This window comes from Bos mutus, chromosome 6, assembly GCF_027580195.1.
Source record: "Bos mutus isolate GX-2022 chromosome 6, NWIPB_WYAK_1.1, whole genome shotgun sequence".
Taxonomy (NCBI): domain Eukaryota; kingdom Metazoa; phylum Chordata; class Mammalia; order Artiodactyla; family Bovidae; genus Bos; species Bos mutus.
In genome coordinates, this window is record NC_091622.1 from 22,253,168 (window position 1) to 22,270,119 (window position 16,952).

Sequence of the window (16,952 nt, forward strand, 5' to 3'; positions counted from 1 at the left end):
CAGTTCTAGTTTTAGTTTTTTGATAAACTTCCATACTGTTTTCCACAGTGACTGTACCAACTTACATTCTCACCCTTTTTCCCACATCCTCACCAGCATTTGTTTTTTGTATTCTTTTTGATGATAGCCACTCTGTAGGTATAAGTAGTACTTCACTGTGGTTCTGATTTGCATTCCCCTGGTAATTAGCCAGATCAAGCATCTTTTCATACACTTGTTGGCCATCTGCATGTCTTCTTTGGAGAACTATCAGGTCTTCTGCCCATCTTTTCAATCAGGTTGTATGCTTTTTTGGACGTTGAGTTGAATGAATTGTTTGTATATTTTGGAAATTAAGTTCTTATGTGTCATATCATTTCTGTGCATACTTTTTAAGCAGCACACAACTGAAATAAAACCCACTGTCTGCACAAAATGTTCACGATGCAAATCTATAGTCAAAGTTCATTAAATGAATCATCAAGGGTATGAAATCATCCATAAAGTATTGATTTCTGCTATAGCTAGTTTTCTCAAATTTTCATATTCTAAGACTCTCTGAGGGTCTTGCAAAGACCCCTGATGAAAAGGGCCTGTCCAGTCCCAGCCCGCAGGGGCCGTGTTCGATCTGCGCCTCCCTTCTGCAGCAACACGCATGCTCACTTACCCGACCACCATGTCCTTGGGCCCGGCTGTCACAGTGCAGACGCCATCCTCACAGTGTTTTCCCACCAGGCTGTGTGCATGCAGGTGGATGTTTTTTCCATTTGTGACCAACTGAACAATAACCTTTGCAGGTCCCACATAGTTGCAGATCTATATAAGAAGCACATTTCCAAGTTAGCATATCTGACCATATCACAACATGGGAAAATGCTAAGACAAGCTAGTAAGTAGAAAAAGTATGATATCAAATTAGGCCTTTCTAAAAATATGTGATGAACAAATGATGGGATGGAAATAAAACACGAGTGGTACTTGTTTCGGGTGTGAAAGATACTCTTCAAGAAGTAGACCATTTAAAATGCATACGTCTTGTTAAAGTTGGAAGGAAGAGCACATCTCGGAGTGTGCTGTGTAGCCATTAAGCACCCTCTTCTATTAACCAAGAACACGTTTTCATCTGCACTCATACTGCATTTTATGTCATAAATGCTGAGTGCAAGATCAGTGAAAACGGGACTGGGACTGACTGACTGATGGAAATCAAGAGAAGAAAAGAGGTGAATGGAAAGAGTCCTTCCTAATCTGCCATGAGATTAGGCAGGAGAGAGTCTTGCCCAGGGACGAGGCCACAAGGGTTGGCCATGGACACCCAAGCCCATGGCCTGCAGTGATCTGTTTCTTTAATTTAAAAACAGTATACTCCCTAAGTACAAATCCTTAGATCTGACACCTGTTTAAGCTCTTCTTTTATAAAATCAGATTTCTCCATTTAAAGTAATTTGTATTTTTATTGTTATACCTTTAAAATGATGACAAGAGTAATAGAAAGGAAATCCCATGAAGATGATGACATTTTAAGTAACAAGAGCTTGGGCACCATTTCTCCTCTAGCTGGTCCTCCAGCCTCCTACAGTAGATCACAGATTCTTTCCTTGAGAAAACCACAACACTAAAATCATACTAACAGAAAACATCAATGACCTTATTTTTACCTTCTTGAATATTATAAGTCAGAATCCTCGGATAAATTCACCAAAACTGTTGGAAATGCACTCTGTTTCCTCAAATGGTGAACAGCCATCCTGGTTTGCCTGGGACTAAGGACATTTCCTGGGGTGCAAGACTTTCAGTCTAACATTGAGAAGAGCTGGTTACTCCATCTCTTTAACTCATATTATCTCTTCTTGAGGAAGCATATGACTGAAATCGAGGAGCTCCCAACTATGCAATCATTGGACATATTTTAATCTGCACAAGCAGCCCTTAGCTCAGATGAAAAACTAAGTATACACAAATCTCATGTGGCCATAGATCCTTGATGGATGTCTTTCTGATATAAACTTGAGGAAGAATCTATACTTGCCAGTAAAATTTCTTGGAAAAGGACAGAATCCCTTTCAACTCATCTATTTCCTACTATAAATACCATCTCATAGATTTACATTCCACTGAGGCATGATTTTGTTAGCATTTTTTTCAGTATAGATTTTTTTCCCAATCCAATCTCCCATTGCAAGGTTGAGAAAAAGTTGATTAAAGCTGGGATTATGCCCCAGATGCTTCTGGGAGAAAGAAGTTCCCTTTCTAAGCAAAGGACAGACTCCCTGTGGATCTGTAGTGTAGCTCCCCACTGGAAATACAGGGCCTCTCTGCCTGAACCCTAGCTCAGAAGGGTTGCAAATCTTGCTTTCCAACCCTTTCCAAGGAGCAAGGCGACCTGCGAGAATGGCCTTCAGTCCTTGCAGAGCAAGCTAATCACAAAGCATGTTTAGGATTAATTAGGTTTTGACCCCCTTGAGGCACAAATAAATAATTTCTTAAACAGGTAAGCACTTAAATAAGCCCCCTGGGCATAAAACCAATTATGAACTCAGTGCTTTCCCTTTTATAACAGGCAGAAAGCCTTTTCCCTGGGGGCAGTACAGGGAAAGAAGAGTTCTGGGTTTGCTCCAAAGGTGGCTGCTGTTCCTGCATACTCCCTGGGTTGCTGATGCCAGTTCTGTGTCTTGGTATCGACATCTGAAATCAGCCTTTGTTATGATGGCATATTCCACAGGGACGTCTTAAGCAGTAAATGAACAGTGAAAGAGCATTAAATAGACCATGTAATTTCACTTTTAAGTGCACTGAGCACAGGAATGCAACAGTGTAAGGCATGACGAAATGCTTCACTTGGGTGAAATCAGGTAGGCTTGCCACTTAAGCAGGACACAGAAGGAATCTAGCAATTAAAGCCCAATTACAACTTAGTTCAAATACAATGACACATTCTAATTTATATTCACTCAAAACTTCAAAAAACTTTCATGTATTTTAGCATCTAGTATTACTGCTAAAAGTCTGGAAAGTTTATCTTACTGATCTTAAAAAAATTTGAATGAGGCTAAAACTTCTAATCCAATTCTGAGAATATAAAGAAATACTATGTTATAAAAAAACACATGAAATTAACATGTGATACAGTATTATTAACTTTTGTTGTTGTTCAGTCTCTAAGTCATGTCTACAACTCTTTGCAACCCCGTGGACTGCAGCATGCCAGGCTTTCCTGTCCTTTGCTCTCTTCTGGAGTTTGCTCAACCCCATGTCCATTGAGTCAGTGATGCCATCCAACCATCTCCTCCTCTATTGCCTCTTCTCCTCCTGCCCTCAATCTAAAGTACAGATTTTGTTCAAATTTCACAAAATTTTATGCTAGTGTCCCATTATTTTTTTCATACCTTATTCAAGACTCCACATTGTATTTAACTGCACTGAGCAGCTTCAGCTGCATGCAACAAATCCTGGTAAATTCTCTTTTCATTTTTATTCTATTACAAATATTTTCTATTTCCTTGTTTTGGCTTCTTAGATACATCCATCATTTAAAAGTGGACATTTCATTTCTGAATACATGGGATTTTAAACATATCTTTGATATAAATTTCTCATTTTGATATTAATTTCTCATTTAAATGCTTTCATCTCTGCAATCACCCTCTGTGTTTTTTCAATCTTCTAACTTTATTGAGGCTTTCAATAGCTAAGTCAAAGATCTCTCTTGGTAAAAGTCAAATTGCACTAGAAAATATGTGGATTATTTCCAAATATCTTTTGATATTCATTTCTAATATAATCCCACAGTGATAAAAGAACAGACTCTGTATGATTTCAATACCATTAGGCCATCAACTGTTTGCACCTGGTCTTATCTCTCTGGATGTGTTCCTAGGTCTCCTAGTTTATAGCCTATGGGAACTTGAATAGAATTTGTATCCTACTGTTGTGTGAAAAGCTGTATAAATCTTAATTATGTTGAATTCATAGTGCTTTTCAGGCCTACTATAACCTTCTACTTCTCTGTGTATTCATTCTATTAATTTTTGAGAGTTTGATATTAAAACTCCAACTAAAAAATCTTAATTTACTTAAAAAATAATTGCAATATATAGTGGAACTACATGTAACTTTGCTGTGTATTTTCCAAGTCTCCTGTAAACGTGTTATCATACTCTCATAATTAAAAAAAAAAAAAATTTAAAAGCCCAATCACTTTGGATGTCCAGACCCTTCAATATAACCATGATGAAGGAATCAGTCATGGGCACTGAAGGAAAGAGGTGGGAGGTGTCCTCAAAAAGTACTCACATCTTTTTCTTGCTATTACTTCATGATTGAAGGGTGGCAAGAATGAGGAACTGGGTAGTCTCTGAGGTAAAGGGCCTGAAAAATTTGCCAATGACTAATGCGCTGTTTGATCCATTTGAAAGGGTTCAAGCCAGCATGGCATCATCTGGTTTTTTACACAGACCACAAGGCAGTGACAGGGAGGGCCCTGGGTTTTGTGGACTTTCCAAAATGCCGACTGAAAGAAGAAAGCTGAAGTGTGGGGACACACAAAAAGTACTATTTTCAGGCTCTCTGGCACATGAAGACAATGGAATTCTACCTTAGGGGAGGGAATACTCCATAAAATGCCACAGTGACTGACAGCTATTTGCAACTGACTCAGAAATTCATTTCTCCACAGAATTCTCCAATTCTGTGGAGAATCTGATTATTTTTATTCAGTCTGTTATTTCTTTGCACAGTAGTTCCCTTGAAAATTAACTTTATAGAAAGCACCTGTATCTGCCAGAAAGGGTGGGTTATTTTTGAAAGAGTCTGAGTATAGCAGGCTTTTAATAAACACTAATGGCTTGCGTACAAGTTAAGATTTCAATTAGAGGAAAGGAGACAAAGATGACATTCAGCTTCCAAGGGGCACTGTAAGAGCATGTACTTGATGAACAGACTAGCTGGGTTTGAAGACAGCACCACCATCTGCAAGCCCTGCGACCTGGGGCAGCATCCAGCTCCTCATCTGTAAAATGAGGATAATAATTGGACCTCATAGGTTTGCTACGAGGATTAAATACATTGACACACATAAAAATCTTTAAGACCTCTGCCTAGTATGTAATAGCAGTACCCAAGTGTTAACAACTATCTTATTGTGATGTATTCCTCTACCCAGAGATCTTTAAATAGTACAACTTCTGTGAGGTGATTTTTTAAAAATTCTGTTTAAAGGCAGGTGGCTTGAATAAATGACCAATTCAGGCTACTTCTATTTCTAGGCTGTCTTTTTTCCCAGAGTGACACATTTTATTGGGCTTTTTAAAAGTAATAACTATGTTATTGTAGTAACAGCTATCGTTCTTGGAGGTACTCAGGAGTCCTCGGTTTCCCTGATGAAAACAAGCCTTTCTTCCAGAAGCTTTATGACTCAATACATACTGATGGCCACAGGCTAGATCTGCTTTTTGAGTAAGAAACAGAAACCAAGGGTCTCAGATAATACCAAACTTAGTCAAATCACCTCCTTTTATTTAAAGCAACTAACTCTGTCATGCTCTGGAAAAGTACATACTGGTTCTTTAACAGTAAGTAAGGTAAGTGGTCTAGAAGTTTCTAAGAATCAGATTTTAAAAGGTCCAGTTTAGGTACTGAGTTAATTTGGACATAGCACTTTGGCAGAATGTAGAGTCAACATGAATGTGAGACGTGACACATGATGTAGTTCTTTTCTGCTGAGTTTTTCTCATGAAGTGATGACAATGATGATACTTGAGGGAGAGAAGGAAGAGGGAAAAGTCCACACATTTTAAAGAGAAATCTACCCTGACTTGTCTCGTGTATCTAACTTTGGCCTCTACTGCTAAAGCAGCAGAGCAATGCGGTTAAATCCAAGAGCTCTGAAGCAAGGCTGCTGTGCTCAAAATCGCTCTGCTGTCACTTACTAGCTGGACCAGTGGGAAAGGATGGTTAAGGTCTCTGGACATCAGCTTCTCCATCTTTAAAAGGAAAGTAACAATACATCTGATTTCATAGGATTGCTTTTTAAGGATTAAACGAGTTAAGAGCTTGGCACCTCTCAAATATAAGCCCTATCTGCTATCCAGGCTATTACCTCACCAATAGCCAAAATGTATACATTGTTTCAGTGAGCACTTATTAAGCCCCTTCTGTGTTCCATGTACTGCAGTAGGTCAGGGAGTGGAAGATACACAGTTGAGTAAAAAACAGACACAACCCTTGTTCTTATGGAAATTACAGAGTAGGACCCATATGAATTAAAACCTCTCACAAATAAATATAAATGCATAACTATGAAACACTTCCAAAGGAATAGAGATTTGACCTGGTGAAGACAGAGAAAGCTTCCTGAGGGCGTACTGAGGGCCAAACTCTGAAAGAAGCGTAAGAATATAACGAGGGATGGGGTGGGCAGAGGCTGAGAAGAGTACTCCTGGCAGGAAGAACAGCACATAGGAAAGCTCTGTGATGAGCCTGACCCCTCATCTCCTCAGTCATAATTCCTACCAGTCCTCAGGGCTTGGTGGTTCCTATCACACGGGATGTCCCTTCCTTCTCTTCTCTCTCTAGAACCACTCATCCTTCAAAGGTCCAGCCGAAATCTGAATCTTCCACGACACTCCACCACTTTAGCCCACAAGACTCCACTACTGTCCCTTTCTTGGGGAATGTGATGGATTGGGGCAGGAAAACATCGCTTATTGCAATAAGAAGCTGGTAAAATCTATTGGCAACTGAAGAATTACTGTTTTACCTCTCTCGTTTGTTCCCAGAGCACACACACCTATATTTCCTCACTTTCTGTTTTTATGGAAGCGAAGGGGGCTTGTTAACTTGTCCAATCTTCACTTCAGCCCCATGGGGTCAGCAGTGCTACCACATTCCACAGCCGCGGGAACTGAGGCCCATTAAGGCGACATAAACTGCCGCCATTCCTGTAACTGGGGTGATTGGGCAGCCCTTTGAACTTGGGTCTGTCCACTTCCAAAGCCCATTCATATTTTCCATTACACTGGTTTCCACTCAGCTTAATCACTTTTTCTTCTGTGTATGTCCAGTGGGCCCAGTGTTTTCTCTCTCTCCTTTGTGTGGCACAGTGTTGCTACACAACAGTTATCCCTGAAAACCCTGTTTTGGTTTTGTTGGTGTGTATTGTGGGAAAGAAGGTCTCAGAGACAGCTGTGAGATGGCAGAAGTGCACTTGTCCCCTTGTAAGCCTTATTCATAAACAAAATCATGCCACAGACATTACTAAACCACATACTGATTCTCCTCTGTTCGAGTGCAAGTCATATTATAAACAAGAAAAAGGAGAAGGCGGGCAATGGAAGGGGAGGAGGAGAAGAAGAACAGGAGGAAGAAAGAGAAGAATATTGTTTTCATAACATACCTCCTCTTAGTACTGCAAAACAGTCAGATTTTATTGTTCCTTCTTACTCCTTATATGTTGATGACACAGAAGTACAGAATAAACTTCATCAAACAAGATCGTACAGAACCGTATCTAATAGTTTCTGGCATAGAGTAGGAAGATGCTTAGTAAAGTTAGTTCCTTCTTTTTAAGCCAGGGGGTTTCACATTGATCCAATCTGGGACCAAATCCCAGCTCTTTCTTCTTCCAGCTCTGTGGGCTTCGAGTTAAATAACCTCTCTGAGCTGAAAGCTCCACACCTACAAATGGGCCAATAAGGGGACCTCCCTCAGAGGGCTCTTGTGAGAACCACACAGTGTCTGCCATATGGCAGGCCCCATGGAAGCACCAATTTCTCTCTCTCTCTTTTTTTTTAATAAAAAGGGGCTGCTTCTCTCCTGGGTTTCCCAAAGACCTCGTGAAGTAAACAGACTTGGCACTATCACTCCCATTTTGCAGATAAGAAAACAGAAATTTAGACAGATTAACGAGTGGCATAACCTAAGGTCAGAGAGTCAAGACCCAGAGGACCTTGGAATTCATCCTGATTCTTCCAAATGTAGGTGTGGTGTTCTTACAAGATTGAATGACATGAAAATACCCTCTCTGCCCCACTCACTGTTGACATGGTTGTTTTTTGAGTAGTGCTCCTGGACTTGCATTGATTCATTCACATTCATTCACCTTTTTTATTTGCCCTACTTGTTTGACCAGCATACATCCCTTAGATGTTTGCCTGAGATCAGAAGGGCAAACTGGGCCATTAAACACAACAAAACAGGCAAAGAGGGCTTCGTCAACTACAGAGGGAAGTAGAATAAAATCACTATTCAAGACTCAGAAAGTTTGAGGGGTTTTTTTTTGGGTCATACTTTGACCTCTGGTTTCTTGTTTGCTTTATTTGAATTTTCAGTTTCATTACATCACATATAGTTGTTTATAAATCCTACTTCTTTCAGGAAATCAAGACACTTGCTAACTCCAGAAATTGTTGGGGATTTGTACCTCAATAGGTGTCACTGCCTCATTAATAAATTACAAATAAATGCTTACCCTTTTCGTGGCCCAATTATCCATGGTTACAAAATAATATGGGAAGAATAGAAAGTTTGTAATTTATGGATGAACTGTGTCTCAAATGTGTTTTCATTTATAGGCCAGTTTTTGGGGGAACCTGGCTTGGCTTATAAATTTGGTTTATTCTTAAACAGGAAATAAAATTTAAAATAGTCTTTTGGTATCATTTCTTTTCTACATCTCCTTACCCTTGTTGCTGCACTACGTACATTGTCAAAATCTTTTTTTGGACAAAGCATAAAATACATGGTATCTAGTCAGATCTTTAAAAGATATCCCCAAACTAACCACTACCTACTGTCTCCGTTACTGTTCCCTGGTTTCATGGAGTACGAGCCCACTATGATTAGTTTCCTAAGTTTTTGCTCCTATGTTTCTTGTGCCTCCCCCACTTCCCCATGGCCTGTTCTTGTGGGTGATCCTGTTCATGTCAGGTCATGCCAAGTCCTGACACACCTCTGCTCAAAGTTCTCCAAAAGTGAAAACCATTGAAGCTGAATGAGTCGTCAACGGGACTCATTACAGTATTTTGTGTATATATGATTAAATTTTTCCATGGCAAGAAGTTTAAAAAAAAAAAAAGACCCAGACCCCCTAAAGGCTTTCCATCTGAAAAGCCCAAGTCTTTACAACAGCGCACAGTCCTTGGGCCACGTGAAGCCACTTTCTCTTTGCTCTTGTTTGTTACTACTTCTAGGCAGTCACATAACCTGCTGCCAGCTCAGTTTCCACCTGAGAGCTTCTGCACTCGCTGTCTCCTCTGCCTAGAACACTCCTTCCCTGTATACTTGCACGGTCTCTTACTTTTCAGGATTTGCAGAAATGCCATTCTCTGGCGAGCTTCCATGGCTCACCCTACCCTTATCTAAACTTCTCTCACTCCCATCCCTAAATTCCTTGCTGCTTCCCCTGCTTTACATTTCTGCCTGTACTAATTACCATTTAATATACTACACATGTTATGTGACTACTGCCTAACTTCCCCATTAGAACAGAGGCCGTGTAAGGGTGGGGACAATGGTTTCTTCCGTGCCACATCCCCAGTGCCTGCAGTAATGTTTATTATATTGTGGGCATTCAATAAATAATTCTTTAGTGAATGCATGATTAAATAAGAGGCCTACAATGTTATCTATGGAAGGCAAGATATTAAAACAACAGTTGTGTTAGGTGACAGATGGAAATTGGGAAACTATATTCTATCTCTTCCCCAAAATTGGCTAGATCCTGCTGCACCATCTCATTAGGCTATTTAAATGAGAATGTGACTATGTACATCAGGACAGAACATCAGCCTAAGTAGATAGAAGGGTGTTGCGGCATGGGCTGGGGCCTGCAGTGTGGTCAAAGGACTCTGATTGCTGAGGGGCAGGGAGGGGCAGCTGTGGGAAAGAGAAGGGAAGGTAACCCTTTGATCCTCTTGTTGGAAAATCGAGGTAGCAGCACTCCTCTTACAGTCCAACACACCCTCCTGGACACCCCTCCTCCCACCCTAACTGCTGGCGCCTATAAGGCATTCTCCTGGTGTACCAAGGAGTCTAAACTCAAGCACTATTCCGCGCGGTACTAGGGCACTCAGGGATCCAGAATTCACATTTCTGGTTCACCCCAGTTTCACAGTCAGGCACTTGCCAAATAAGAAGGGCCTTTCTTTGATATTCACTGTGGTGACTGACAGGAATAACCAGCCTACAGAACCTTATCGTAAAGCTGTGCAGGTCTGCATCTACGAGACAGCAAACCAGCGGGCTCCCTTTCAATGAAGAGCACAGGCTCGAGTCTGAAGGACAGGGCTCTGAATCCTGGCTTCTCCCTCTCCTAGCTATGCCATCCTGGGTACGTTACTTGACCTTTGGCATGTTTTCTCATCTGTAAAACATGAATACAAATCCCTAATGCCTGACTTTTCACAAGGATTAAAGGAAGCAGTTTACAGCATCTAGTGCAGCACCTGATTCACAGCAGATGCAGAGCATACGATACTGACTCTGATTTTGTCCCTTCATGCCATAAGCAGACATCTGCAGTGGAGACTTCCTCTGAATTTAACGAGAAAGTGGAGAGCATTGCATGGCAGGCTCTCCAATCTCTCTTCTCCTCACTGTCACCCAGGAGCAAAATGTCCCTATTACTTTCCATATGTGCTCCCAATTCAGAGAAATGTAGGTCTGTTCCCTTTTCTAGGTTTTAACCACTCTGCTTTTGCACTTAACACCATACTTACTCAAGATCTCCTTAAATCATGCTTCTTCTTCCCTCTCCAAATAACCCTTACTCTTAGTCCACAAACCATATACCTTCTTCTCCCTTAATTCTGAACAATGCATTTCCTGATAATGATAATGTCAACTGTACAGGCTAGCATTTATTGAAATCTATGGGCCAGGCCCTACAGCAAGAAATACAGAACCATTCTTTCATTTGATCTTCTCCATAATTCAACAAGAAATGTTCTTAAAAAGTACTTTTCCCTGCTTGAGTGCCATTCTTTTTTCTTATCAAGTATGCAAGAAGAAAAAAAAAAAGTATGCAAGAAAAGCTCTAATCACCAATGCTGAAACTCTAACTTAATCTGCAGTACCTTTGAAAAGTGAAAGTGAAGTCGCTCAGTTGTGTCCGACTCTTTGTGACCCCATGTAACCTACCAGGCTCCTCTGTCCATGGCATTTTCCAGGCAAGAGTACTAGAGTGGGTTGCCGTTTCCTTCTCCAGAGGATCTTCCCAACCCAGGGACTGAACCCAGGTCTTCCGCATATAGTATTACCTTTGCAATTTAATTAATCCTTCTATGCCTCAAATAAATAAGTACCTAAAGGTTATGATTTACTCCATGTTTCCAAACTCATCAGCCATTTCTTGTTCTTCATCCCACTTGACTTCTCTGAAGGGTTACCTTCCCTCCTCAAAATGTTCCCTTCTCACTGCATTAGACACTTCTGCTCAAGCATTCTTCCTCCTCAAAAGGAGATTTGTTATCTGCCCTTGGTCCATCTCTAGTCTTTACCATAATCACTCTCTTCACATGGTTATGTTAGTCTCCTAGATTTAGTTATCTACTCCATGCAGATGACTCCTCAATTTAAATCTCATGTGCCCTTCCTTTTTCAACACCTATAACATTTCCAGCTGCTTGCAGGGCATCTTCCTGTCCATAACTTATAATCAATTTGACCGCAACTGAAGACCCATGAATGGCCTTCCTTCTGAAACCTACTCCACCTCCTATTAAGTGAAACCACCACCTTCTAAGCAACCACACCAAAATTCTCCTATCATCTGTTGTCTTCTAGATTTAATAAGTTACTGAATTAACTGATTCAGCCAGGTGGCTCCCTCAAAAATCTCTGGTTTCTGCCCCTTCCTTCTATCCTCATTGCTCTTGTTTATCTGTCTCAGCCTGAATCAGAGTTTAACTCATGAGGAATCACTGCAGTTCTTCCCACATGGTGTCACTGTGCCTTTCCCTTGCAACCCCTGAGCAGACTTCTACTAGATTTATATTCCTAAAGCACAATGTTCATTATAGTAAATCATTTCTATATTAAAACTTACACAATTTCCCCATTTTCTACAAAATGTGGTTTAAATTCCCAAGCCTCGCACAGTTTGGTCCAATCTTACCTCTAGCCTCATTCTCCTCTTTCTCTTTTGTGTACTCTTCATTCCAGCAGAATTATTCACCATTCCCTTCCAACTTCAGAGATGGCTCTTTTTGAGCCTTTGCCACTCCTTTTTCTGCCTCTGCTGTTTTCTCTAGTTAGATTCATGTTTTCAAATTTCTACCTTTCCCTCAGGATCCTGCCCCAAATGTAATCTCTGCCTTGAAGTCTTCTCTGCCCACTCCAACTAGCCGGCTCTTCAACCTTAAGGCTACGAGATCATTCACTCTTTCATCTGAAAAATACTGCTTTATTCAGCAATTCCTACATGGCAGCTATAGGTGCTGGTTCTATAATAGTGAATAAGACAATATTATCATATTTCAGATATTTAAGGCCATATCTTAGGTCCTCCATTAAACTGACTGGTTTTTTAGGATCAAGGCATTGTCAAGTTCTTCTATTTCCCCAACCCCCAGGATGAAACTAATTAGTATTTGCTCAAAGAATTCATGACTGAACACATCACTGGCTCCAGGCTACTCTGAAGAAGAGGGAATGCCAAGTGGTTGACACCTCCCAGGCCATACTAGATAAGGATGCTGACAGCAGAGCCCACCAGGCCATACCGCCTTAAGATCTGTTGAAGGGTTATAGTCACACGACACAGTTCATCTCTCTACTACAACTGTGAGGAATTACCCTGAGAAGTTTCTAAAAATCCCTAGCAAAAAGTGAGTGCATGGAGTCAATTAACTTGGAAATTCTTCTGACTTCTTGGCTTGAAACCACAATTAGGAAGACCTAACCCTGGAACTATTTTCATTTCTAAGAGGATTATTTTTTGAAGTACTTGTACTCCACTGAGAAAACTAACTTCCACATACAGACTATATGCTCTCTCTCTATATATACACATACATGCATGCTATGGGCCATAGGCTGCCAGGCTCCTCTGTCCATGGGACCATGGGACTTCTCATGGACAGCCAAGAATACCGAAGTGGGTAGCCATTCCCTTTTCCAAGGGATGTTCCTGACTCAGGTATCAAACCCACGTCTTTTGTGTCTCCTGCACTGGCAGGCAGATTCTTTACTACTGCCCTACACAGGAAGCCCAAAAACATCTTTAATTTTTATACATTCAATTCTCAGTGAGGATTTAACCCTGCCATACAATTCAACAATGGTGCTGGGGTTTGGCCAAGGCGGCAGGATGGGCAGAAGACAACCATCAGGGACTGGTTCCAGGTAAATCAGACGTAAGGCCGGGAGGAGGGGAAGTGCTGTCTTGGCCATAGGTCCCAGTAATCTGGAGAGCTGATCTCATATTCATCATCTCAGCTCGACTGCCAGGGCAGCTGCACGAGGGGAACTTTCCCCATCAGCAATCCTTCCACTTGAAAACGGGCCTAACTTGGCAGCATCAGTTTATGCTTCTAAGTCACTGAAAAACACCCCAGAAGTGTAAAATCCAGACGCTTTAACCTACCCCAAGTTGTAATTTATTTTCAAGTGTGATTCCAGGTTTGGAGAAAACAACAGGCATGACAGTATTGTTTATAGAATTTAATAGTAAATTGTGCTTAATATAAACACCTCAACATTCTTAAATTTGTAAAAGAATACCTCAAATTCTTAAATTTGTAGAAGAATATTCTCCAGAAGTCTGAATATTTTCAGATTAAAAACATGTGAGTTAATTTTTAGTGCTCCAGTAAGTGGCCAGGGTTCCAGCTGCCAGTTCCTGCTGTGACCTTGTGTTAGTCCCCTAGCTTCTTTGGGCTTCTGAACTCTTCACGTGTAGAATCACAAGATAACATTGAATACATCTTCCAGCTCTAAAATTCTATGATTCCTACTCATATATATATATAGGAGAGGACACACAGGACAACAAGCAAAGATCACATTTTCTAACTGAAGCTTAAAACCACAGAATTTCTGAGTTGGAAGGACCCTAACGGTAAGCTTAATTTGTAAAACTGTGAACATTTTAGATACATTTAACACAATTACAAACTGAGAAAACATACAATCAACACTCAAATTACCTGTTGTAATGGGGCCTCTGATAGCATGGAAAATCAAAATTTAGAGACAAAGAAAAACCTTTATGTTAGGCAAAGATTTCAACTTTTCTCATTAAAACTGAAATTGAGTAATCAAAGCATTTAGTTTCAGTAAATCCAAGGAGGGCACTGCCCTGGGTAGTTAAATCCTGATAATAAAGGACTGACTTTCCTGAGGATAGGTCAAAAATGCTTTGATTACACAAGTAGGGGGTGGGAGAGAAATATACAAGCCAAACAAAGACAGAATGAAAAATTTTAATCTACAAAAGTTTTTTCTTTTTTTTAATTCTTACAAACTACGTAAAAGTAACTAGGAGGATTAGATAGCATGTATGGTATGGCTTAAGTATGTGCAAAATAAAAATTTTAATTGGGGGATTTATTCTTTGAAGACAAAAATTATTAATACAAGTTTTAAATAGTCTTTTAAAATAGCCTAAAGTCTCTCATGCAAAGAGTTGACTCATTGGAAAAAACTCTGATGCTGGGAGGGACTGGGGCAGGAGGAGAAGGGGACGACAGAGGATGAGATGGCTGCATGGCATCACTGACTTGATGGACGTGAGTCTGGGTGAACTCCGGGAGTTGGTGACGGACAGGGAGGCCTGGTGTGCTTCGATTCATGGGGTCGCAAAAAGTCGGACACGACTGAGCGACTGAACTGACTGAACTGAAAGTCTCTCAGCACATTGTCTTTGATACAAACCTAATTTGAGATAATGGAGTATCCTCTGACTCTGTGATATTCAAATTTACTTGGAATTATATTTCACTGATTTCTTTCTGTTTAAAGGCATATAAATATTCTCATGTTATATTTTTCTTGCTTAGAAAACCCATCATATCGCCTTCACTGAAATCCACTGGGTAGAGAAGTAACTAAATAATTTGGCTCTTAATGATTGAAAGTACTTAGAGACATCATTTAGCAAAGAATTTAATTTGTACTATAGTAAACACAGCTGTCTGGTACGAGAATTTAGACCACTCTGCGAAGAAGACAATTAACTGCTCCTTCAGAAGAAAAGTACATAAGATAAAGCATTTCAGCTATTCTTCTGTGATTTCCTGTGGAAAACCCCTACAAAATTAGGAGAATTACAAGTGAGTAGAAATGGGAAATTTTCTCTGTCTGATTTCTTGTTGTCACTTTATTGGTTAATTTACATCCCAGACACTGATGGGGCAAAAGAGAAAACACAATATAAGTGTCAGACTGAGGTTAACCAACATATTGTACCATCTACATACTATGATGTAAGCAAAAGGAGGAAGGGAGAAACACCAAAATTTCTAACATGGTTGAGGATAACATCAGCCAGCAATCTGGAAAAATGGTAGTACTTTAAACCTGCTAAAAACCCTCCCACGTGATAACTTCATATCGTTCAGCCTTTGCAGACTAAAACACAAAGTATATGAAATAAATCATGTACTTTTATACTTAGATAAAATGTTCTCCAAGCAATTAATTTCTATTACTTTTAGAGATTTGCCAGAAAATTATACCTTCCCTATAATCAAATCTTGATTTTTCCCTTATTATGAAGTACAATTTATTAAGTAAAAACTCTTTTGAACGGTATAAAAAAGGGATCTACTTCTCATTAAGCATCTTAACATAAAGTACTTCCTTGCCGTGTAGTATTTTAGCTTATTTTTGAACCAGTCCAATGATAATGAACTTCATCCTGAGGCTATACATTCCATCCTTAGGCAGCTCTGACTCTCAGTAACAACTGAACCCTCTCTCTCCCAGGGCTCCACCCAGTGCTTTTTAATCACATCTTCTTGGGACAGACAGGACATATCTCATCCTTCTCTCCTATGCTGCTGCTGCTACTGCTAAGTCGCTTCAGTCGTGTCCGACTCTGTGCGACCCCATAGACGGCAGCCCACCAGGCCCCACCGTCCCTGGGATTCTCCAGGCAAGAACACTGGAGTGGGTTGCCATTTCCTCCTCCAATGCATGAAAGTGAAAAGTGAAAGTGAAGGCGCTCAGTCGTGTCCGACTCTTAGCAACCCCATGGACTGCAGCCTACCAGGCTCCTCCATCCATGGGATTTTCCAGGCAAGAGTACTAGAGTGGGGTGCCATTGCCTTCTCCTCTCTCCTATGACAGCCGTCCAAAAGAAATCTAGAAGTTTTAGTTAATAATGGACTCAACATGAACCAACAGTGTGATGTGACAGCCAAACAAGTTTGCACATCGGGCTCCCTTAATAGAAGGGTAGTATTTAAGACCAGACAGTGGTCTCACTCTTACACTAGGAATACTGTGTACCCTGCTTCGCACCACCATTGTAGAGAAATAAAAACCAACTTGAATGTGTTCAGAGCAGAATGGTGACCGAACCTAAACCTTCCTCAAAGTGAGGTAGTCACTGCCTGGCAAATTTGGTTGTCTTCTCTCCTATGACAGCCGTCCAAATATTTGAAGACAACCAAATTTGCCAGGCTGTGACTACCTCACTTTGAGGAAGGTTTAGGTTCGGTCACCATTCTGCTCTGAACACATTCAAGTTGGTTTTTATTTCTCTACAATGGTGGTGCGAAGCAGGGTACACAGTATTCCTAGTGTAAGAGTGAGACCACTGTCTGGTCTTAAATACTACCCTTCTATTAAGGGAGCCCGATGTGCAAACTTGTTTGGCTGTCACATCACACTGTTGGTTCATGTTGAGTCCATTATTAACTAAAACTTCTAGATTTCTTTGCATGCATATCCCTCCCACCCTGTACTTGTAGTAATTTGTTTTCTGGAGGCATTCAGCTTTTTAAAATAGCATTGCCTAAGAAGTTAGCCAT

The 16,952-nt window shown here is 40.5% G+C and overlaps 1 protein-coding gene across 2 annotated transcripts in view; it reads right to left on the reverse strand.

The window, feature by feature from the left end:
• NFKB1 (nuclear factor kappa B subunit 1) overlaps positions 1 to 16,952 on the reverse strand; it is a 124,587-nt gene that overhangs the window by 50,600 nt on the left and 57,035 nt on the right. For both annotated transcript variants that reach the window (XM_070372091.1, XM_070372090.1), the window contains exon 6: positions 647 to 795. In XM_070372091.1, coding sequence (XP_070228192.1) covers positions 647 to 795 — 149 coding nt within the window. The remainder of the gene's footprint in view (positions 1 to 646; positions 796 to 16,952) is intronic.